This window comes from Branchiostoma floridae, chromosome 2, assembly GCF_000003815.2.
Source record: "Branchiostoma floridae strain S238N-H82 chromosome 2, Bfl_VNyyK, whole genome shotgun sequence".
Classification (NCBI taxonomy): Eukaryota; Metazoa; Chordata; class Leptocardii; order Amphioxiformes; family Branchiostomatidae; genus Branchiostoma; species Branchiostoma floridae.
Window position 1 is genome coordinate 21,365,452 of NC_049980.1, and position 26,389 is coordinate 21,391,840.

A 26,389-nucleotide genomic window follows, 5' to 3' on the forward strand; every position below is an offset into this window, starting at 1 on the left:
ATTAAGGCCACACCAAGAAAATTCTATGGATGACATTTTCTATTCATGGTCTCAATATCAAGGATAATCCAATAACATTCCACTCTTAATGTTACCAGATGGTGATGGTACAGCATCAAGGACATGTTCAGTTTTCTTGGAAAGGCTTTCTAGTGATTCTAGTTTTATTTGTTTGTAACTTGATTTTCTGTGCTCATATATTGGTGCTTATAATGTGTTACCAGGACTTTACAATAGGTTGTTCAATGCAAATGACTGCTCTGTAAATCTATAATATACTAGTAGTTCCAGCATTGCAGCAAATTGAATGTAAAGCTTTGGATAATGCAAATGAGCTTTGAACTAAGAACTTCATTCTTACACCAAACCATTTATGGACTACAGCTCATACTAAGGGACTACTGTAACATGACAACACAATTTTTCAGTATTCAAAGTATACACCCAGTACTAAGCAATTTAACACAGCACGTCAGGCAGGCTGGTGATTATTTGCAATATTTGAACCGTAAAGCTCAAAGTGACATGATGGAGTATGATGTATCATGTGCACAATTGATTGGATTTCCCAATGACATCCAAGACAACCATCATAAAATGCCTCATTTAATTAAAAGCCAGTTTTCGTGGTGTGGCAGAAAGTGTAGCCAATGTGTCCTGACTGCCTGGTTCTTCAATTAAACCTGCAATACCCATGACTTCATGAAGGACAGCACTCAGAAATTCAGAGTTTAACACAGAGAAACAAAGTTTGAGCCTTTCAACTTTCAACAGAATGCACACCTGATTGTCTTATCACACTTGGCCACTACTCTTTGTTCTGGATAGAACCACATGCTGATTACTTGATTTCCACAGGATCATCCCAGCAGTCTTCAGGACCAGGCCCATCCAACATGCCTAACCAGCAGGACCCGCAACTCCAGTCTGAAGGAGTCAACTACACCACCCTGCTGGTAGCCAACCTGATGGGGGTCATGACCTTTCTGGGAGTGGTCCTGCTTTGCTGTGGTGTCATCTTCCTTCTGTCCCGAAGTAAGAATGGTATGAGCCTCATCATGCTAGATACAGAGATGGAGTATGTCCCGAGGGGGGATTCAGATGATAGCGGTGGTCGAGGAAAAGGCAGTGATGAAAAACGAAAGATTAAGACAAAGATTGTCCCAATTGCTACTGCAGGAGACAAAATAAAAGGAAGCAAAGGTGGCAAAAAGAAGAAAAAGAAAGAAAGATAATGAAAGACAGCTGATTTAAAGGGTAATTCCCCAAGTAAAAGGTGTGCATATCTGAGGGACGATGCCAAATGATTGTAAATGGAAAGTCACAGATTCTTAAGACAAGGAGTCATGAGAAAGAAGGCAAGATGAGCCCCAAGGCTTCACTATTACCTACTTGTCACTATCCAATGTTGATCTTCATGCATAGTGTTCATGACGTGTCTTGCAGAAGTGATGTAGCCTGTGGCTGACAATACTGTGATGAAGTCATGTTTGAGTAATACAAAATGTACCATTGGCACAAAATGGTGGTGTGCATAACATCAAATGTTGAAGACAATAGGATGATGTTTACTCCAACAGTAGAGTGAAAGGTGATGATGTTAATTACTACAGATAATCCAGAGCATATGTGCATGATTGTGCAAATTGCATGTGAATGATGTAACAATGTGTTCCATCTTTCATTTACCTAATGCACGTTAGGGAAGGTAAAGAGCACTTGATAATCAGTGCTGGTAAAAACTGTATTGACTAGCTGGCACTGTATTGTTGTATCCAAACTTCTCTTCCTAAATATGTCAGAGGGCCTGCAAGGATTTTATATTTCTATTTGGTTGACTACATCTTGGGAGATGAACGTGTAACTCAAATATTTTCTCCAAGAAAGACGTTTGCATTGTCAAGTCTTAAAAATATAGAATGAAATGTCCATTTAATCTTTGCAGACCCGTGAAGTCTTGTACCTTACTGTATTACTAATCTGCTCCAACTAACACATATGGTCACGCTTGCTGTCCGAGGTAATAATAAAGTGCTTACTAACAGTAGCTGGACAATGTCTTGGCTGTTTTTGACTAACAATGCCAGTGGTGCCAGGTTCATGCCAGAAATCTTCACATTAGTGTACTGTTTCATCAGAAATATTTTTATCAATATATAATATATTGATCCATTATATATTTGTTACTTTTACATACTGGTATACTTGGCACCTGTGGCACTAAGTGTCCAAATCCTGTCTTGAATAGCAGTGAGCTGATACAAAGTTTGCCTTAAGCACCCCCCTAGCAGTATGTTTGCATCACTCAAAGCAAAAACCTAATGAGCTGCACTGACAAATAAAACATTTCTACTTCACAAGGAACAGTCTGTTTCAAACAAAAAAGATTGATATCAGAATTTTGTCAACTTCACAGATGCAGATGACAAGATAGACTGACCACAAGTCCTGTGGAGGTCAGACTGCATGAGCCCTTCATCACTGTAACTCATTTGCCACAGCATGTAAAACTGCTGGGAAACCAGAAATGTGTTGCTGTGAATGTTGCATGTGAGTAGATAGTGACTAATGACAGGTGGCTGCCCCACCCTCCTATCCTGTCTTCTCTCCCAGTAGGTTCCTCAGGTCTGTACATCCCAAATAAGGTGTTGTGACTAAGGGACTTTCCATGAAAATCAGTCTTCTTCAGAACGACTCCCTCTACCTGATTTTCTGGAAAAGCTCCAGACCGATACCTATATCTTTCTAAAACTGTAACCCAGTGTTAGCCCCCCTAGCCAAACTATGGAATCCCATACGACTGTAGTCAACCTCCTCTCTATATAATTTGATGTTTTACAAACGTTCATGTCTCCCAAATCACTCCAAAAAGCCTCTCCATACTCTGTCTTCCAGCCGTGAAAACCCATTATTAGCCAAATAAGGAGGTTCCGGACATAAGAATGCACCACACATAAGTATGACAAGAGTATCTGTATTCAATGCTATCCTTAACAAACAAAAATGTACTGTAAGTAAATTGGTTACTCCAGAATTTTAGGGAAAAGTCAGCAGACATACTACGTAGAACATGATCCTCTAGGTTTCACCTTTTGAAAGGCCTTTGTATAGCTGTGTTTGTACAACAATTAAAGTATGCAGCTTAAGAGCCTTCTCCACGGACTTTTTTGATAAGAAAAACAAAACAAATATATACACACACACACACACACACACACACACACACACACACACGCACACACACACACATGAACTGCTCCTTAGTGTATAAAACTAATACTGATTTACAATCTAGGGGACCATTAAAATTGTTAGCATGTTTTATGCGTTTGAAGACTCAAGTTCACACTCTTTAAGGCTCAGCTATGTGATCCTTAGTGCCTGAAGAAGGGTGTTTTCAACCTTGTCTTATAAGCAATCGAGTCTCTTCACCAGTCAACAACATGCAGTTCTTCTAGACACCACTAGATGTCCTCAGCTCCAGAGGGATGTGCTGTCGTTGCTTCTGGATGAAATGCTCGTGACAAACTTGCTGCTCATTAAATATTGGTAATAAATATATTTCAGAACATTTATTTTGATGCCTATCCCTGTTAGATACATTCAGTGGTACTTTTGGATTTTTAACTTCTTCTTATGGTTCAATTTTCCAAATTATTCAATTGACTCAATTGGAACAATCATGCATCTTTACAACCTGGGCTGATTATGGAAATGGGTCCCCTGACACAAATGACAAAATTTACAAAATGAAGTTCATGTATGTAGCTTGTTTAGACAGAATTAAGAAGTTCACATTTGTTCCCTTACAGATTCATTTGGATATCTTGCAACAACATTTAACATTGCCCCTTTCATATGTTTGGTAACATTTGTACTACATATTATGCAAATAATAAAATGCATGTATTAAGTGATGCTGCTCTTATGTCAAGTATGACTACATCACCACTTCATCTCCTAAGGTTGCTCCTAGAAGAGGAGTTAAGAGAATGTTAAGAGAAAGGTTCTTAGCTTTTTTGTGCTCCTTCAATATCACTATCATAATCACCTATTCAAAAAAATAATTCCAAGTAAAAAAAATTCACCATTTTATGATTAAGATAATACCCAAAACAAAAGTAACAATTAGAAGAAGAAGCTGATGCCCATCTATAGTCATTAATTAAGCGGCACGTTTTATGGTCAAGGAACTGCAGCATCAGAAGTTGTGATGTAGAATAATCCATTTACCCTAACTTGTCCTCTCGACAAACAGCTCTTGCAAGCTGCCTAACTGTAAGACTATTGCGCATGATTCCTATCTCTTTTTTTTAATAAATGCACACCAACATTGGACCAAGTCAGAACTATCTCTCTATCCCTCCCTGTAATGGGACCTTAACATTAACCCCAAAACATGGAGGGTAACAGTAGTTATTAGTAGTTAAACATGCTTGCTACATGCAAATTTCACTAAGTGCTAAGGGTACTGCACTCTATAGCTGCAGAACCCACTGCTCCAGACTGGTTTGTTAGGTAAATATACGGAATGAAGGTCGGGTTGGCCTTAAGACCTGCATTTGCATTTCTTTCATTAAACTTTTGTTGGTTAAAAGGAAAGACAACCTGTTTTTGAAAAGTAGAAACTGAGAAAATTAATATGTAACAGTCTATGTCCTGATAGAACAAAAATGAAGAATTGGTGAATATTTGTTATCACTATTTTTCAATCATCTCACAACGGTGATTTTAAAATTTAGACATGTCATTATTGCTGCATTTTTAGGATGTCATCCAATAAATCAAGTCACTGTAGTTTCTATAACAAAAAGTGTTACAGTAAATTCAAACTTGTATCAGTGTGATCATCAGTACTTTTCAGTTTTTCAAGTGATCTTCTCTACTGTAGTAAATGTCTGTGTTTATGGAACTTTGATATCATATGGAAGCATCATGTATCAAACTGCTTTCAGAGTTAAAAAAAGGTCAAGAAATGGTAAAGAAAGCAATGGTAGTTGAGCTAGGCCATTTGTTACATTGACGTACAGTATAATCTTCAGTTTATCTGAAGAATGGTCTAGCATAATGGCATTATTCACAGTAATGTACTGTGGCCCACAATACACGCATTGTACACTTCTGAAGTAGCCAGAGTGCCACCTTTATAATTCGATTCTTGTGGAAATATACTTTGCATGGTCTGACCAGTTGAATGTGGTTGTTGTGTAATCATTGACATTGATTGATTGGTTTCAAAGTTGCCAAAAGTTGCTGTAACAGCAATTAAGTTCCATTTGACATAGAGAAGTAGTACAATGTTAATTCCCCCCATATCATACATACATATGTACATGTCAATTAAAATACAACCTACCCTTGTACAACAAATCATGGAATCCTAATTAAACACTGCCATGATATTGATGCTCCTCTGTTACATCCTGCAATCACCTGCCCTACATTACCAATTGTTAAAATTGTGCAGTCATACTGAAAAGGAAAGTGTGTGACTGACCTTCTGAGGAAAGATTATAAATTGATACCTGTGAGCTTGTGTGTGCATTTATATGCATGTGCGGAAACGTGCGTGTACGTGCGTGCTTGCATGTGCATGTGTGCATACATGTGTGGGTTGAGTTGATATTTAGTAAGCACTGTGTGAGATAAGTCTTGTAACATAAAGGTTAAAGTTGATTTTACGCCTCCCTTTGCCTTTACTTGCATTGAGGTGGATTGAAGTCTAAACCCTTGGGTTAAGGTGATTGAAATGATATCTAGTACATGTGTATGTAGGTAAGTATTGCAAACAGAAAAGTTAAGGTCAATGTTAGGCTCCTATTAGTGTTCTTTGGTACTACAGCAGAACTACCATATTTCAAAAGCTCTTAGTATTTCACATCTTCAAACTCTCGTTTCTTCAAGTTTAATAGGGATTATTTTCTCTATTGGGCCTGGTCTCTTGATACAGTATTGCAGGTGTGACCAGGCATATCTAATTTCATAGCAATTTCTGTTTATAGATACATTAATAATTCAAAATTGTGAATTGGCAGAGGAATGGGGTTAGGAAGGTCCAGATTTTTTGTTCCAGTGGCTCTTTACGGCAACATCGTACAAATAGAATGGACATGCAAGAATCACTACTCAAATGTTTTGAAATACCCAATGTATAAAATAAACACAATCATATTTAGTAATAGTATAGCTGCTAAGCACTACTCAAATGTTTTGAAATACCCAATGTATAAAATAAACACAATCATATTTAGTAATAGTATAGCTGCTAAGCAACCAGATTTTTCAACAATAAAGATTATCCAGACTCTGGCATTAGATATTCTTGTCATATTCAATTCATACTGGGTACTTTTCATCCAGACAATTTACCATGATATCAGATTATGTATTAATTAGGGATACGTATAATGTATTACAGCTCATATGATATCAAGGTATCATGATGATAACTGCCACCGTGCTATATCAGTGATCCAAACCTTAATTTAATTTCCATATTCTAATTTACAGAGGAAATGGAAGTAAAATGACATTATGACCTGATTTAGTTAATCAGAACAGCAACAATCTAATTTCATAGTAATTTCAAACATCCCTGCATTGGATAAACTATGCACAGCTCAGTTCAAACCACAATATTTACAAATAAGAGACATGTGAAAGAGCAATGAATATCAGTCAATCCAACAGCTTTCTCAAATTTAGGAAGTCTAAATACACTTGATTCAGTTTTTAATCCAGCTTGACGACTTTGTATAAATGTGAGATATCGTTATTCATGTAACAAAGTAATTGAAAAAACAAACATGTTTGATAAAATTGAAACTGACATTTAATTTGTTGACACTCTTAATGGAGATTGTATTTTGTTGATGTAATGAGGAAGCTGGCCCTATACCATAATGTTTAAACACAAACTGACAGGTGCCACCCAATTGTACTGAAGTCAAAATGGTCAGTAATTTTTTCTATACGTGGCATCTATATATACCCCTTTAACTTTCACTCCTATGTACCAACACCCCGACCCCAACCCCAACATAGCAGTGTCAGAACATAGTGTTGCCAGGACATAGGTCTTCCCTGTCTGCTACTACCTTTAAACCTTAAAGTATTTCCAATATATAGGTATAGTGCTTACATTTTCCTGAACATAAGAACACCCCATGAAAGCAGATTTGAAAGGAATGGTACAGTGTGCAATTTGCAGCATGATGAATTGTCAGTGACGCTAACAACTTTACATTACACATTTTCTTATTGTAAATTTACTTAGAAATAATTGTGCTTCCCAAGCCTTGGCCTAAAAGGCAGTGTAATCAGATTGTCCTCTTGGCTGGAGTGTGGGTAATTTGAATTCATACTCTGAGGACAGGAACAAATGAAGTTACTTTTGAAAAAAATCAATCAAGCTCACACAGAAAGTATCATCATTTGCCTTTGCCCATTCATTCATATACATACAGAGTATACAGTAATTGTAGTTGTATGGCAAGGAAATCCTGTACCCCTTTATGTGTGTGTGTGTGTGTGTGTGTGAGTGCAAAAGTAAGAAACATCCTGATTCAGAGTGTCAGTCCTGATACAGGGAACTTGGATCACACTTGTAACATCAACATGACCTCTGATATGAGCACAATGGGGGCACAGCAGAGAGTTCAAGAGCTCAAAAACAAACTTGCATCACCCTCATACCAAAAATATGGAGCATGCAACTTTTCTTAGAACAATTCCTTGATCTAAGGTAAGATGTTTGCCTGAGAAACATACAAACCCATCATTACCCAATCTTGTTACTTTCATTTCTCCAACACCAAATACACATTATATCGTAGGGGGCCAGAACATGATCACCCTGGATTACTTCAGGTAGAAATGACCTAATGTTTAAGCCAACCAACACCACTGACTGGTCCAGAGAAGGACCAGTTCTAATCGACCCTGACATTGGAAGGTTTAATCATTGACTCATTGAAGATTGGAATTTCTTCCGGTAAGTGCACTGGAATCATCCTGTCCAGTCAGCTAGGTCACCTTGGGCAAAGCATCCTTTAAAGTTTAAATTTTGTATAAACATAAACATTTGAATTATGCACAGTCAGTTCATTGACACTATGTGTACATGTATGAACAAACAAGTTATTTGTTCAGATACACAGTCTCAATGAACACTGACTGCAATTTTATTACGTGTCTTGGACATGTTTACTTGACAGCACCAGATTTACATGTAGCAAGTGACAGGAATCAGCATGAGAATGAAAGGTTAGATTGTAATGATACTGAATCAGATGTATTTCACTGGCTGTACAATTCCTTTAGCTAATATCTGTGCACTATCAAAATTCATCAAACTAATCATAATATCCACTACCGTAAGTACAATTTAGATCACACATATAGTGGGGCTTTGACTTTGACTGCTATCGATAAGCCATACTGACATATTCCGCATCTATCTCTTTCTGGAAAAAGCTGATAACAAATTGTGTAGCTTCTACCAGCTGCATTTCTATGAATCCTATTGAATGCCTCTCACGTATAGTTAGACCCAATGCATACAAATGTGGGTCTATGCAGGATGGATGTGCAGCATTGTAAGAAAACCTTATGAGGGTGTACATATATAGTATGTAATGTCACCTTGTCACAACTTTAAGATTTGGTTCAAATGATTTAGATTCAGTCTATTTTTATCAGCCTTAATGCTTGAGAAACCATAGCTTCAGCTAGGAAGGTCCCTTGGTTAGAACATTAAATGGAGGTCCAATGTTTGTTTATGCACAGTTGCATGCAAATTTGGCCAAAATGAGGAGCATTAATACAGCATCTAAGTGAGAATTTTGGGCTATTCCTTGTACTAATGTTCTAAGGTCTACGTGCTGCAATAGCTTACTTTAGATCCCATCAATGAATTCAACAAAATCGTGTACAAGTATTAATCATCAAAATCCCTTGATGATGTTAGCACACAAGTACACAAATTATGTTGATACTAGAATATACTCTGACAGTGCAAGACATGAACACTACATCAGTAATGAACCCGGGGTCACTGGGTGTGTCTGGTGTTTAATCACCATACACCCTCACCCGGGGGACCCAGCTGAGGCTGATCAATCCCTTGACTTGTCTCCAAGTGGCTTCCAAGATTCCCTCTATGGAAACACAACCAAGGTAAGGTCTTCTCTGCTGCCTCAAGAATGAGGTATGTTTAGTTACAGGTTTACAATAGCAAAGCCAATTGTGTTACAATAGACCAACAATGCTCTACTACCATTTTTCATTCATTTAAAGACACACATTGTCTGTACTTTGATGCCTTTTGTTTACTCAGAAATGAGAGAATTGTTATATTGGTTATCAGTGAATATTCAGTATCATTAGAAAGTACTATATGAAAGAAAAGAATACATTGGCATAAAACATGCCACGAAAAGCTGAAAACGTTAATGATAATCTTCTTGACATTATTTTAGCCCCTACCTTCACATCAGACTTTTAACGAAAAAAATTCAGTTTTCTTTTTTGTTTTGTCTCTTTGATTTCTCTTTAAAATATGAGAATCAGCTAATACATTTGTGTTGCCTTAATGGTAAAAATGCTTCAGATCTTGGCAACTTAAAGCAAAACCCTTCCATGCCCCAGAGATCCTGAAAAAGTATCACTGCAATCAAACCAGGATCTACACTTCCCCAGCCTGCAGCCTCGGGAGACACAGGAACCTGATTGAATATTCTCATCTAAAGCATATCATATCCACATAACATCACACATCATATATCACAGATAACAGGCAATGAAGTCTTCCATGAAGTCAGTTTAAAAGAATTGTTAGTGCTGTCCTAAAGTCTATCATATCCTTCATTAAATGTACTTATCAATATATGATCATCCTTGTCTAGCATGTTCTTTATTCCTGTAGGCCTACCCCTATCATAGGCCTCAACAACTTAATCTTTTAGATTTGCTAGCTTCATTTTGTATCTCATTTGACTCTTGAGAACAGATTCTACACATTTCACTAATTTCCTACAATTAAGAACAAAGAAATCAATTCAACTTTGCAGCAACATTTCAAAGACTGATACTAGATTCAACTAATTTCATGCTCTTTCTCTGGAACAACAAGCAACCCTGACGTGTTGCTCTTGTAGCCTTTACCTGGAGCTATAAGTGCCGCATGCAATCACTTGTATTAGTGGTAATCGGGATACTGTAATCTTGAAGAGCTTAAGAAATTCTGCTGAAAATATAACAGATATTTCAAGCATATTTCAGGATTTAGTGGAAAAGCTCCAAATTGCAAGGCTTTCATTTGATAAAACTTCACATAGCCATTAGAGTTAGAACCTGTTACATGTACACATATAAAAATGTATGTGCCTAAACACAGTGGGAAGAGGGCTATACATGCATGTGACAGTGATCTTTGCCTGCACACACTTTTACATACATTAGATGAAGCGTTTTACAATAGCCAAGTGTTCAGCACCAAGGACACCACTAAAATGCCTCCACTCAGCTAAATAAGGACCTGGTAGTTAGCTACAAGAAAATCATTACAAGCCTTTTCTCCATGAATAAAGACTACCCCATCCAAGACACCACTCAACAGCAGGTGGTTTCAAACTGCAATATTTTCTATCAACAGGACTAGAGAGAAAATAATACACATATTGCAAAAGTGACAAAGGTAATCTATCATACTGATATGTTACAGAAAGAAATCATGCTTTATTGTTTTGCCTGATTGGTTTCAATTGGCAGAAAAATGCCAGGGATATATGTGAGCTAGTGGTACAAGTTCATGGTGGTAGACAGAATGCAACATTTTTTTTGACCTCCTGCCCTTCTGAACTTGAATGGTATGCTGAGTTTAACATCTGAAATTAAATCACTTTAACACTGTTTATATCATGCAGAAAGGAAACAATCATGATAGATAATAGTTTAAAGTCACAGATGAGAATATACATATATACATGTACATACATACATACATACATTCTCATCTGTGACTTTGAACTATTCATATCAGAATGGTGCTGGCAGACCTGGAATCCTGTATGTACATGTAGGCCAGTCTTCCATGTGCCGGAGGGAAATTAGCTCATAAATACAAGATAAGTAAAATATATTGGATAAATATTGTAGATGTATAAGATAATTGGCAATTCCTCCTTTAAATGTATTACCAAAGATTTACCGGTAGTTCAAATTCCGCCGAAATTCTGTAGGAGAATATTGCGGCTGTAGATCAAGATTAGTGGAAAATAACTGTATCTAGATAGTTGCAACCATCCCAAATGATTTCAGTTATTGTCCAACTGTTCAGTACTTGAAGACAGATAACTTACAGACACCAGAAAGGATCAGCACTTAGGATATATGTCCTTCATGACAAGACAGACTGTGGGGTTGACAGGAAACCATTATCAGGGTCCTTCTGGACAGCGATATGTACCAGGCAATTTGGAGTATTGATTAGCCATTACTTTTTGCTCACTTATCAATCTCACAACAATTTCGTTTGAAACGACAGTCTAACTGTATATCTATCATTTTGGCAGCATTTTTTCATACCTTTATTGTTTGCATTAAGGTTCTAAGGTCCAAATTGTAGAAGATATTCTCAACTTTCACTACATTACACAAGAAAGTCCATTAGCCAAAGTGATAGATTGTTCGCATTTTAAGTGCAGTTATTCCCTGTGGAAGTGGCATGGTACAAATAATGGAGATAGAGCAAAAGTTCACATTAGCCAATCCAGTCTTTTTATTTTGTACTAGCAATGTTGCCATTCAGCAAGTTGAAGGCTGTACGTTTTGTTCAGTGCACAATATCATTCATATGCACTATTCTAAAGAAAATGTTACCTTACAGTACTGTGACAGTAATGATGGTTGCATTCACCTTGTCAGAGTCATTAGATTTGAATATGATGAGAGGCCCCAAGAAAGTCTACAATCCAAATTTTGTAAGCTAGGAAGATTCAAACTTTGAATTTGTAAGTTAGAGAAGGCCCAGGCGTCAAATGAATTGTGGTAGTCCAATTATCACGGCTGCTACCTTGTTTCTATTTGACACCAGGAGAAATCCACATGTCTCACTGCAAGGACACCATACAAAATATCTACTGAGTGTCACACACCTATAGCATATCAATGTCGGAAAAGTATCTGCATTCAACTTGGCATCCCAAAATTCATCCATCTTTCTTTATTAAAATCAGATAAGTAAGACTTAAGACATTATCTTCAATATTCTTCAGCAATGAAGTGGAAAAAACGAATTAAGTAGAAATACTGTGTACTGCACTCAAGTAACTTTAAATAGGTAAGAAATGTCTAGCTTAATTTTCTCCCTCAGACTCATGGGGCCCAAAATGCCAAGAATGAAGGATGATCCATCTCTGAGAATGGCCAATAATTCATAAGAATCATCTAAGGACACATAATCCATCCATTGACACATGGTACATGTATGTTCCCAGATGTAACATCAAATGTCTGTCCTTAAAGAAAACCAGATCTGCTTAATGGGCAATGGTCTGAAAGCCCCATAGCTCCTTATATACTGTCACTCCTAGTACCAAATTTGAAAAAGGAAATGAATGATTAACACCCACTGAAAAGGTGTTTGAACAAAACCCTGAGAAAAGAAAAAGTAAGAAAAATCACATCAACATTAGAGAGGACCCAGCAAGACTTGACTAAGTTCATACCAATCTGTTTCCTTGAGCCTCATAAAAGATTCAGCAAGAGGTCAAGATGAACACAGCAGGAAAGAAAACTTGAGACTGACTGTATCAACTACTGAAACGGTACCTACAATCATCAACTACTGAAACCATACCCACCATCATCAACTTCTGAAATGGTACCTATCATCATCAACTACCGAAACAGTACCTACCAACTTGAAGGCACTTTTCTATCAGGCTCTGCTTATTAGTATTACTGATGATAATCCTGCTTGGCAGTATTTTCAAAACTCCTAGTAACAACTAATTCATATCATGACAAGGTTATACGTTACCATAGCTGTAGGTTGTTCAATTGTTGCACAAATATTTCTTATTTTGACAATCAAAACTTATCATTTCTTATTTTGACAATTAAAACAATTATTAAATGACAATACAAATTGGGGATTAAAGAGCATGTCCAACTTTAGAAATTGGGTTTTAGAAATTGTTTTCTGGCATACAAAGTGGGAATTTATATTACCCTAGCACATTTTGTCAAGGCTTTAAAAAGAATAGTATATATTACATTTGTACTTGATAGTGCAAAAAAGCATGCTACTGGTTCTGAATATATGTTCCATGGGGTGATAATTTGTTAGCATGTCCACATCAATTGCCTACAATACCCTGGTCCAAGCAGTTGCAGATATTATAGCAAAGGAAAAACAGACATCCACTTGCTCTCTTCCTAGTCCATGCACTTCCAAACCCTCAGGGATACTGACCAGGGAGAGAGGCATCCAGTACAACAGCCAGAGCTTGTGTACATTCTATATGGTAACCACTTGGGACAACATTTATGGAATGTTACACCAGTCAAGAGGCCTGGGGGCTCCATAGTAGACTATACGCTATGGCTTGTCAACTTGTTAGGTTTACCCAATGGATACGCCCACTGATGGGGATGACGGGGGATATAATGATGCTACAGCAATATTCCAATCTACTTCACTATGGAGAGGATTGACCATGCATGCTGCAGGCTCAAAATCAACAGGATGTGGTTCTCATGCACTATTGCTGATATTCAGTCACAAGCATTAGATGGTATTATATTATTCTGGGTTTGACGTCAGTGATTTTTTTATACCTTTTCGTCGGTAGCCTTGACAATGGCGTCTTCTAACTAGAAACACCTGTTCCACCATACCTTCCACTGTATTTTGGGAATCTTTATAATTAAAATAAATTTTAAAAAGTGAAATTTAAAAAAGTGAAATAAGGTTTAGACTCATTTTCATTTCATGATATCATTTTGATAATTATTTTATGTATGATCTTAGGATGATATCATGCATTGTAGATAAACAAAAACACAAACATCGACAAGCACTCAACTTTTCAATTATTCTCACATTAGATAAACACTGTGAATAAGCAGAATTTCACTGAGAAAAAGCACTGTAATGGTCAATGATCCCATGCCTACTTACTGAATCAATGCTATTTATTTTTAGGCATTTTTCCCTTGGGGGAAGTTGTAATGATTATCTAGCGTACAACAAATCTTTAACATAATTGTGCCTCATCATATTCTATCACTAGAATGCTGTTCCCTGATTGGAGGACTACAGATTCCACACACTATCTAAAATTGGGTGCATTGATTAGGCATGCTATCGCGGCGACGCTGTATAAGTGGGGTGCCTCTCAGGACTTTATCTACAGCAGCAATTTTTTAGTGGCAGCTTGCACTATGCACTCTAAATGCTCCTCATACCTCTCACAAGATCTGCATGGAAATGAAGCAATGACGGAATAACGGCCCTGTGATCATGACGTATACTGGGGGCGCTCATCTCTGTTAGAATTCATGATCTAGCCCCAGACGGAGGCACACATATGCAGTATGTGCAATTTGTCACCTTTAATGACGGTTAGTAATCAGAGTGCAGCCGCATGTGGATGGATTCAGACCTTGTGAAGGAAGCTTGAGCAACACAAGCGTAACTCCCAGACAGACAGCCCAACATGGTTGAGCAAGGACTGGACCTGTACATTTCCAAGGTTTGCAACAGATACCACCGGGCGTACAGCGAAGTTGCCGATTATGAGTAAGGATGCAGGCAGAGCCTGATGATGTGCAAAAATGAGGATGATGCCTGCGTGAAGCTGTGCATCTCAAGAAGTGCGTTGGACAAAAAGGTGGGTAAATTATGGACAGTGCAACCTCTATCCCTTACACTGACCTCCAATCCAATGGAAGCAACATCGCAAACCAAGGGTACAATGCAACAATACTTGTCGATCCCGACAGAAATGGTGGAAATGATACCATCCCACAAGAAGGCTTTTATCAATTTGACACTGTTCTACCATGGGTGTTCCTGTACATTGTGGGTATTGTATTTGTGGTAACCTACTTGACAATTCTGTATGAAGCTGGTCGTGTCCTTTGGACCATGTATCAAGTCAGATTTTCTAATCATTCTTCGCGGGATGACAAGAAGTCTGTAGATATAGAGGACAAACAACCTGCACTTTCATCACATGTGGAATGGCAGAGTAGACAGCAAACATGAATGACAGTAGTCATGCACAACGCTATGCATTCAAAACATCACAACACAAGATCCCTCCTCCTTGTCAAGTGTACAGGCTTAGTCCAAGACAGCCAAGGCTGTGGCTTTCTGTATCATAGTTCTTGATATATGTGTGCAAGAGGATCTTTGCTGCTACCTGCATACTGAACCCATGGAAATAAGTGTACAAATATCGCTGAGTTGCTCCTGTATATACAAGGTGGATCTGCACAATTCCCCTGGGCTGGCTGTGTGAAGGTCACAAGAACAAGCTGCTGACTGTTATGTTCAATATCATGCACTAGAGGCTACTACAAGAAGGAGTATTGATCTTGAATTGAAGGATGCAATGAACAAATCAAGAGGAATTCAGATGTCAAATGAACAAGTGACAAGCACAAATGCTCAGGAAAAACTTCATGCAACACTAGTCTGCAGGATCCAGTTGGAAGGTTAGACTGTTAGCTTTATCTGTGATACCATTACCTCATTGCTGATGCGTGGGCTGCTAGGATTAAGAATGACCTTTAAGCCCTCTTGCAATTGCCACCCTGCAATCTTGTGTTACCCTTTGATGTGTCTGGAATGTGCAGGAAATCCACTCCCTGCATTCCAACAGAAATGTATTTTAACCACTTCTATCCAATGTACAGTAGCTAAAAATTTTCAGAATTTAGAGAAAAAAAATAGAGGAATATTTCTGATATAACCAACATAAAAATCAAGTAGTGACCATCTACATGTATGTAAAAAAGCATAGTCATGAAACTTAACATAAATGATAAGATTGTATTGTATTTACATTACATCTTGCCATGGCTTCCAATTCCAACTCAAGTGACACTTTCCTTTCAAGATGTTCAAATGCAACCTGCTTAACTGAGTAAAACACTGGTTTGATTGGGGAGAGAGCAATAAAATAATGACAACTCTCAGGCCTGTTATGTGTGCTTACCTGCTCATCAACTATGGCTGCTGCCTGCCCAAAATTAATATGAGCCTCCCCCTGAGACTGAAAACGCCGTGCACTAAATCATCCATTCGTATCAAGTATTCTCGACACTTCCTCCCACCGAGTAAAATCTAATTGGAACCGTTTCATTCTTATGCTGCCTCAAGGCTATTTGGAGGACAAAGTGAATGGACAGGAAACTGGGCATTATTCATGCCTGGTAGATGGAGTCATGGTTCTATGCAGAATAATCTCACTGCTGTCTCTCCAACATGTTGCAATCTGCAAATAGGAATACACCAGATATGTTGTTCAACTTGTCTCTTCTGAACAGTGTGCTGTCTACAAGTAGAAAATGATGCTGCAGAAAAGCATCTCTGCCATTGCTATTCTCATTGCTATTCTCAAAGTATCTAATACTGTACAACCAAGAAAACAATACTCAACAGTCATAAAGTACTTTGCTCTGTCACTTATCTTACCATCCTGTCTATATCATCTATAGCAAATAAAATGCAAAATGAAGTTTATTGGCTCTGTCCATGATGCGCCACTAAGTGTACCATGCCAAATCCTACAATATACAGGTTGCTGTTAGTTTGAAATTCAATTTTTATCCAATAGAATGTAACCACCGAATTTATTCACTTTATTTCAGATTCAATCTATTTTTTTCTGTCTTTTTTTCTTCCATCCATATCTTTGTTCATCATACCTGTAATGCATGCATATTCACCTAATGACAAACAATATTGTAACTTGAGTTCAGCATGACTCACATCTGCGTTATAATACAAGAAGCTCTGCCTCCATGTTTCCTATGTGCAATTTACATAGACATGGTGGCATATTCAATATGCGGGAAGAAAGGTTTCTTACATTCTCCTTGCTGTGGGTGCAGCCAAACATTGTGTCACACAAGAAGTCAGCAAGGAGAATGTAATTTTCATGTACATGTGCATATACATATATATATATATAAATATAAGATTGGAACATGCCCAGAAAGGTAAACTTTGAAAGTCCCATTACAAAATTTTGAACTACAAAAGATTTGAAATCCCTGGCTTAGACAGTCTAATATTAAACAAGAAAATCATCAATCAAATTCCATATCAACTTAATGAAATAGTATGAGTCTAAGCAGACAAGCCAACATGGTTTGGCAGATTGCATGACTGTGTGGTGAAGGCTATCCTTCAATGCTGTCCTCTAAATTCAGGCAAATCCATACACAGCCAACATGTATGGTTAATTGTATTTCATTCACCATCATCAGCAGGTTGTAACATGAAGCCTGTAAAAACACAGGTGAATAAACTGCAACTTTATTGTGGCTTTATTAAGAGTCTTTTCATGCTGATGTCTCCTTAGCAGATTTAGTGACTGGTGACATCCTATCCTTGGTTTGCCATGTGTACAGCACGTGTTTATGGCATGCATCTACCTGGTCAGAGATCTTAAATTGAGCCTTTCCTTCTTGGGAATATAAGAACCTTTGAGCAGAATAGTGATGAGCTACCATAGTCAGGTAGAAAAAAGTAATTGTAGAAGGGATATTGTGTGCAAAGGTGAAGGTATTTGTAGCATGCGCCACACAGCTCTCTTTAAACGACTGGTTAGAACTACAAAATAATGTATTATGGGATGGTTGGGATTACATCTAAGAATAGCATAGACTGTACAAGGTGACATTCAGCAACTGAAAGCCCCAGGATGCACCTGCAGAATGAAGATATTGTCACCTTCAACACGCAGATTTCTTCACAAGAGGAAAGGCAAGAGGTAAGGTAAGGAAATGTTTACACTTCATTTTCAGGGAACAATAACACAGGTGTACATCACCTACAAGACAATGGAAAGTGACTGTTGAAACCAAGATAGCTTCATTGGTATTGCTAAGTACTTTGGTGTTAGAGATTCAAGAATCAACCATGTCATAACCATAATCACTGTATTTGGTGGAACAAACTGAAATAGATTTAAAAGCAATTCAATATCTACAACTGGATAAGATTCACAGATTTACTTCCATGACTTCATTCACTCTTCTTCAGCATCACTAGAATGATCTGTCAGAACAACTCACGCTATTCCAGTACATCTAACTGGAATGACCAGTTGAAAATGTCAAAGTCAGTCAGTCATCAATCACCAGGTTTTCCAGTTAGATGTACTAGACTATTGATTTGTTATGCAAATTAATTCTAGTGATGCCAGAGAAGAGTGATGGATAACACCTGAATGTCCAGAGCTAGACATCTTAATTTTATCCAGTTGTAGAGATTGAATTGCATTTAGATATTGTTTACCTGGATGTCTCACTATCATAAACATAAAATGAAATAGAGTAACATATGTAAATATTTCTGAGATTGTTTATTCATGTACAGATAGAAAGCATACTGTTTAAGCTAGATGAATGCAAGGCCTGTCCCTTGTGCCTAGTGGCACGTTGGAAAGCATGTTTTGTAGAGTTTTTTTGTGGTTTGCGGAGTGGGCCTGCTAGCCGATAAGATGAAGGTAACGCCCCCTCCACCCTCCACGATAAGATGAAGGTAACGCCCCCTCCACCCTCCATGGACGGAAAAGTAATTTTCCTCCAAATTTTCCAATCTACAATGTAGCAGTCGTACCATTAGTTCATGGGACAATCTCAATGGAAGTAATCACAACTGCTGTAAGCGCATGATACGTGTGGTTGAGAAATTCCCTATTGCTGCAGCACCTTTTACTCTGATTAAAACTACACATTACCAAAATGTAAAAGCTAATGTCAAACCTCTCTGCACAACTATTGTTACAGTAAATGCCAAACCTTTCTTCTGGGTTAGTAAGGATAATGGTAAAATTAGTTTAGTATTCATCATTAGCAGAAAGTGCTAAATAAATACACAATTCTCTACATAGCCTATTTAATGTAGATATGGAAAAATACTTTTTTTAGTCAGAAGCAGATAAGTACTTATTACCTTTGCCAGAATGGCTAAGGTTATGTTTTCGGTTTGGTGGTGTGGTTCTCCCCGTTTGTGAGCAGCATAACTCGAGAGGACTTCGATGGATGCAGCTGATATTTGGTGGGTGGGTAGGGGTGTGGAAGACGAAGGTCGAGTTCGATAATGGGCCTCCTAGCGGCTTGCTAAGGTACTGCAGCGGGACCTGCATGCTTGATATCTCGCGTTCCGGACATGCTGCGGTCGTGATTTTTGAGCGTTAGGGAGCCCTTAAAGCAGGGAGTGATTGCTGCGAGTTTGGGCCCCCTAGCGGCTTTCATGGAAGTGCGGGCGCCGGTTTAATTGCAAACTTTTGTCTGCGGACAGCATAACTCGAGAAGACTTCGACGGATGCAGCTGGTATTTGGTGGGTGGGTAGGGGTCTGGGAAACGAAGGGGGAGTTCGATAATGGGCCCCCTAGCGGCTTCCCTTGGTACTGCAGCGCAACTTCCGGGTGTGTTTTTCCATCTTCTGAACATGGTATGGCCACGAGTTTTGGGTGTTAGATAGCTGTTGTGCTCAGGAGTTGGTGACATAAGTTTGGGTCCCCTAGCGGCTAGTTTAGGGATAGCCGGAGCATTCTTGTCGAAAACTTCTGAAGCAGTACAACCCCCCCAGCCTGGTTTCAAATTGGTTGATTCCTTCAGTGAGAGTGCACAGCACAGTTGACACGTTACTTGATCCAATGTTGAGGTGAAAGGTGGTGACCTAAGGTGAGGTAGCAGCTGCTGATCTCTAAGGATTGAGTCAATGAAGTTTGTTGTGGGGCAGGACATATTTGAAGACAGGGATTTTTACGTTTGCCAGAATTGCTAATTGTGGATACTGGTGGAGCAGAGATTAACTTGGAGGTCTTGTCGGTCTGCAAGCAACTTTGATGACCTAACTGACAGGTAAGATTGAATATATGATAACGATTTTAAGTGTTAGAAAGGTGTTGTTTGTAGGAAGACGTGACATATGTTTGAGTCCCCTAGCGGCTTGTTTCTGGGGATAGCAGGCATTTTTGTCGAAAAGTTCTGTGGAAATGCAAGGCATTTTTGTTATGACACTCCAATGTTGCCAAGTGGTAGAAGTACTGTAGTATGTTGCTCCCATGGAGTTAGGCCTTATTGTTGCCTCTGTATATTTTTTGATTCCACTGCTGGGCACTAGTGAATCCTTTCTGGTGGGTTGTTGTTGCATGACAGCCAACCATTCTTTGCAAGGATGTGTGAATTGTTATATTCCTAGACCACTGACCCATTTACAAGATGTTTCAAAAAATGGTAGGGAATGGTAAATAATGGTAGAATTCTGTTATCATTATCTAGAAACTATCAAAGGTATCAAGGTCTACATTATAAATATTTTTATAATTATGGAGGACCAGGGAAATATTCATAAGGTTGAAACAGTGCTTAGAATATGCCTGATGTATGAAATGTTCTAGACATCTATGTACAAGACTTTAAAATCAATTGTAAGTAAAGGTAAGGGAGATCCGTACGGTTGCAGTTTCTTATAACTCGAGAGGGCTGCGATGGATGCTGATGATATTTGGTGGGTGGGTAGGGGTCTGGGGAACGAAGGGGGAGTTCGATAATGGGCACCCTAGCGGCTTGCTAAGGTACTGCAGCGGAACCTCCATGTCTGATATCTCGCATTCTGGACATGCTGCGGTCGTGATTTTTGAGCGGTAGGGAGCCCTCAAAGCGCCTTGGAGACCAACGTCCTGTAATGGGGGAGGATCCTGGTGGCCCCGAACAGTACTACTGCAATGCTTAGATAGGGTTTAAAGAATGGTAAATAATGGTAGAATGCTGTTATCATTATCTAGAAACTATCAGAAGTATCAAGTTCCACTTTATAAATATTTCTATAATTATGCAGGACCAGGGACATATTTATAAAGTTGAAACAGTGTCCCTTAGAGGACGTGCTAAAATTTTCGGCGCATACAGGAATCGTAGCTAAAATTGTCGATCCTCAAGCGCACCAACCTACGAACTGTTTGTGGGATGTTCAGATACTAATTTAATGCTAGATAGGTAAAACTATACATTTTTTTAATGCTAGATAGGTAAAACTATACATTTTTTGAAAAGCTAAGAACCTGTAGAATATGAATATATCAAGATAAAGACTGTATCTAGTTTGTAAGGAATAATACTGCGCAAAAGGACAGAAAAAAATTTTCTTTGAAGTCTCGAAAAATATTTGAAATGTATATAACATCACCCACAAAGTCTAAAATAACTAAGTCACTGAAAACTAGGCTAGAATGCCTTGCTATTCTTCCTGAATCAATAAAAACATAAAACAACATATGTAAGTGACTGTAACTGTTTTATTCTTGCTAGCAAAGATAGTACCTAAAGCCTTGACCAGTTGTAAAAAGATGGGCCTTATCAGTGTTCCCCTAATGTTTGACCAGGAAGATTTCACCAAAATTATGAGTTGGAGGAAAACCAAAACAGACTTTGCTACCTCAACGAGTGTTACATACATGTCTGAACATGCTGCCCTCCCCCATAGGCGAAAAAAACAAACAAATACAAAGCAGAAATTTGGCTGGATCAATAATTTGAAAACAATTTCAGACACTCATGGCCCTCAGTCCTTTATGATAAACACCAAAAAACACCCACCTACTCCTTTTTCACAGCAAAGAAAACAAAGGTTTGTAAATACTACCACATGGTACAGGACCGGCAAATGGCAAGTTTTCATCAACTTCCAGTGGTAGAAACATCGTCAATCTCTTCCTCAGTGGTGTCACAACCCCTTCTAGGTTCTTCAGCGTAATTGGCAATCAATAAATTGTGATTTTGAGGGGAAAAAACAAGGCAGAAACTCCCAAACTACAGCTACAACCCTCCCCAACTTAGGGGAATCCCCTGCACATCAAAACAGGCTGTTTCCCGATTCCACCCGGGGAATACCGAGGAATGCAGAGACACATGTAAATTGATACTCTCCAAGCAGAGGTCGAGTCGCGGAGATATACTAGTAGTCGAAAAAATACAGAGCCGCTCCTCCTACTCCTATTCACCAAATTCACCGCTCCTACTACTCCTATTCTGGGTAGTTCTGTACATTACAGTACAGTGTAGTTTAGAGTTGCAATTGTTTTCCTCATTAAATTTGAAAGATTCCAGTTCTTAAACATTGTTGTATAATCTGTGTCATGTAACATGATCTACTTAGATGCCTAGCTTCGGCTTCTATAGACATACTTTGTGCTATATCTTTTGAACTTAGTTGGTTAGGGGTCGGAGACTTGAACGAATAGTCAGGAACATGTATGGTCCTGATTTTTAGAAGTTAAATAGGTGTTGTGCTTAGGAAGAAGTGACATATGTTAGGGCCCCCTAGCAACTTGTTCCTGGGGATAGTAGGCATTTTTAACTTTGTCAGGAGGGTTAAGGTTATGTTTTGGGTGTGTTTGTGTGTGTGTGTGTTAACAGCATAACTGGAGAAGCCTTGGATGGATCCTGATGATATTTGGTAGGTGGGTATGGGTCGGGGAAACGAAGGTCATGTTTGATAAGGAGCCCCTTAGTTTAGAGTTGAGTTGCATTTGTTTATCTTATTCAATGTGGAAGATTGCAGTTCTGAAACAGTCCTGTATTATAGTATATTGATTCTCTCAGTGGTTATTGTAATTTAATGCTGTAGGGGTAATACTTATTGTACTGTGCCAAGCAATGTTAGGGAAATCTACTTTCTGCAGGTCTGTCTTGTTATAAAACAAAATGAAATGAGTAACGCATTTTTCTACAGACATCATTCTGCATAACAAACCTGGTTTATTTGGCAAAGGTATGTGTTCGTGGAACTCTAGTTGATTTTACTTTTGAAGACAGCAAGTTCAGCAATGAATAAAAGAAAGGCATGCCGTAAAAATATATTGGAAAATGTCAGTCATTTATTTAAAGTCCAGACTGGCTTTTCTATGACTTGTTCATTTTTAATTTTCAGTGCTTTCTTTTTTTTAAATCCAGTATCCTGTGATTTACTGTTCAAGTACAAACTTATCATGTTAATAATGGTTTTGTACATTATTCCAAATGTGAGACCAGATCACTCAATACATGACTGTGCAGTAAATCACTGTTAAGTAGTTGTTGCCATACATTGTATCCTGTGAAATTGTCAAGCAAATTGTCACTTCATTTCTATTTCCCCTTATCACATTTAACAAATCATTAGATTCTTGGTCAGACGTGATAAAAAAAATACTATCTACTTGGCCTGAGGTAAGAAATAAACATCCTGATTACATCCATTACAAACCACTGGGATCTCCCCTGGGCTGACCATTAGAGATTACACTTTGTACATTTTGTGTTGTATCAGCATTCACATGTTGGATTGAAAAATGGCAGCCACTTTTTTCATTAAGATTAAAATCAATAGAGGATGACTGCTTTACCTTATTTTGACTTATAGTCCAAATATCCCCATCTATAACATGACTGCACTGTAGCTGGTGACCACTCATAAAAGGCAAACATGAACCTTCTGGTTTTCCAGATTCACACTTAGTACAACCTTTAAATTAAAGACATGACAGAGACCCTAAGTATCAATGAAAGCATCCTGTGTGTAAATATTGCAATGGCCAATATATTTTCTCTGATCTCTCCACCTCAGTCTTTTATAATGTGCACAAAATCAACTAATGTACAGTAGCAAATATTTCAGCACCAAGGACAACACTGGAACTTCTAGAGGATACTGTAGTATTACACAGTGTGAGATATAAAGGAAAGAGATCAACTCATAAAGAACAAAAGCATTTCCATGCCTCTTATCAGATTATGGCTAACAGCAACAATGTATCAGCTATGAAGATAAGTACTGCAAATCCACAACCTCATTTTTATCTGTGGGCCTTACAAACTGAACACAGCTTTGGAAAGGTTTGACATCTATGTCCGGTTGATCGAATCTCGGTAAATGCTTTGCACTATATGTCATTGGAAACCCTAGTCAATGCCCCTCACAATGACATTTCATTATGAGTGGACATTTGTGGCTAGAGCACCAGGGCGACTTGTTCGAGTAGGTTTTTTAAAAATTTTTGCTGAATTTTGCAGCCAACAGTGTCCATGACGATGGACACTATGTTGGCAGCAAAATTCTGCGCTTACTGTGTTCTGCAATACACTTGCATTGCATATTAAATACTTTGTTGTAATACTTTTAAATGAAGGATCATGGAAAATAAAGTGTCACTGTAAAGAGTAGATAAACAAGCTTCCAAATGATATATGACACTATACAATAGATGAATAGCAAGATATGATCGATCAATATACAATTTTCCAAACTTCTTGTGTTGAGTTTAGAAACTATATATTTAAACTCCTCAGAAACAAAATCCACATTGACATTGTATCAAATCAAAATCGCACTCTTACCCATACCATATTTAGCTGCTGTAAAATTAAAGAAAATAAAACAGCTGCAGAAAATACTTGTGATAATAGCTCGGTAAGAGTGGGGAAAAAAACGGTTAAATTATTTCACAGCTGAACAGCCTGGCAGTTAACTCCATTAATAACTAGTGCTGCTTTTCACAGAAGCCCTGATGCAACCCTGAGGCAACACTTTACGTTGCCACCAGTTTGGGATGTTCCCGCTGGTGCAGAGAGGGTACAATATTGACTGCAGGGTTGTATAACTTCATTTATATCTCATGTACAGTGTCCAGTGGCTGCTGACAGTGTCGTGTCAGTGAATTCACCAGTAGAAATCTTTTAAACCATATTGATTCGACTGGCATTGGGAGTATGTTGGTGATTAGTATTCTGAAAGCAGCTTCCTCTCCACGTTTTGCGTAAGGTCCTAGCAAAGCCAAATTTCAATCATATACATTCAAAAATAAGTGAGGAACCATTGTCTTGAGTATTGCCAGGAAAAACATAAAGGGGGTACAAGGAAATGGCAAATGCAGCATTTGTTATATTCTAATTCCAAGAAATCTTTTTGACACAAGGATTCTATCCAATTTTTGATACAACAAACACCTCTGTCAGCATTTGTGCACTTTAAACTACAATAAAATTCCAATAAAAATAAAGAATAAATGATAAATCAATGGTAAAAATGTCCTACAGCATGTGCACTAAAATAAGTCTCAGCTTATTATAATTTTTCAAAATTGGCTGTTCAGCATGTTTTTTGTTTGATCACTTAACCTTCACGCCTGACTATATATATTACAAGAAACATTAATGGTTCTGCAGAATATTCTGTATTTTGTACCTTATGAATGCAAAAGATACACACTCCAACGCACTCACAGTTCTACCTTTGGCTTTGCAGCATTGTTCCCTTGATATCTGGACTGACTGTGCTGTAGATACAAAGCATTTTGCACAGATGCCAACAGTTTGACCCTCCTAGTCTGATAATTTAAAAAGCTTTTTACTGCAACTACCAGGACATGCTCACCTTGGCCAGTATGCCTGTTTATCAGCAGCCATATTGATCTGTGTCACACAAGCTGTTTCCTATCGTTATCTTCTCCACTTCAGGTGTGTACAGAAACTGTAAATGAACCACTTTTTCTGCATAAAGGGAAATGACAGACTGAAGAGGAAGAAAGACTACTTTGCTAATCTAGCAACAAATACACTTTTTTTAAAATCCCCTTATCACTGAATTGTGATTAGGCAAAGCCTTATACTGCATAAACATCAGTCTTTGCTGGTTTTCCATGCAATAACTGTTCGTTCCTGTAGTATCAGGCATAGACATCAACGACATGTAACAAAACAACTTATCAGTAATCAATACACAGCCATTACATTTTGTTTTGCAAGATTTTGATGAGAGCTTTAATCTAAGAAACTGACTAAAAGTGGGTGATGTTCAGGTAAAGGTTAAGGTTTACTGTATAGAGAAGTCGATAAACCTTCAGTTGGTTATCTGTAACGATGATAGGATCTGACGGTTGTTATTTCCGGTGGCTTTGCATGGAAATGGAGGTGGGGCAGTAATAGCTGCATTCAGATGATGACTGCGTGATCCATTGCGAACACATCAGTGCCTAACAAATGGGAACATGTTTGGAATACCCTCCATCTCATGAATGGGATATAAGGGATGCTGGGAGGTCAGACCTTTGAAACAACTTCAACGACAAAAGCGATATAACTTGCACATATCTCAAGGCA

At 38.1% G+C, this 26,389-nt stretch overlaps 2 protein-coding genes across 5 annotated transcripts in view; one reads left to right on the forward strand and one right to left on the reverse strand.

Moving 5' to 3' along the window:
* Positions 1-5,192, forward strand: part of LOC118406267 (leucine-rich repeat and immunoglobulin-like domain-containing nogo receptor-interacting protein 3) — a 35,995-nt gene extending 30,803 nt beyond the window's left edge. For all 4 annotated transcript variants that reach the window (XM_035806209.1, XM_035806201.1, XM_035806212.1 and 1 more), the window contains one exon: positions 859-5,192. In XM_035806209.1, the coding sequence (XP_035662102.1) occupies positions 859-1,235 (377 nt within the window). In that variant the 3' untranslated portion in view covers positions 1,236-5,192. The remainder of the gene's footprint in view (positions 1-858) is intronic.
* The window catches only part of LOC118409042 (CST complex subunit CTC1-like), a 94,592-nt gene that overhangs the window by 39,383 nt on the left and 28,820 nt on the right, over positions 1-26,389 (reverse strand). The window lies entirely within an intron of this gene.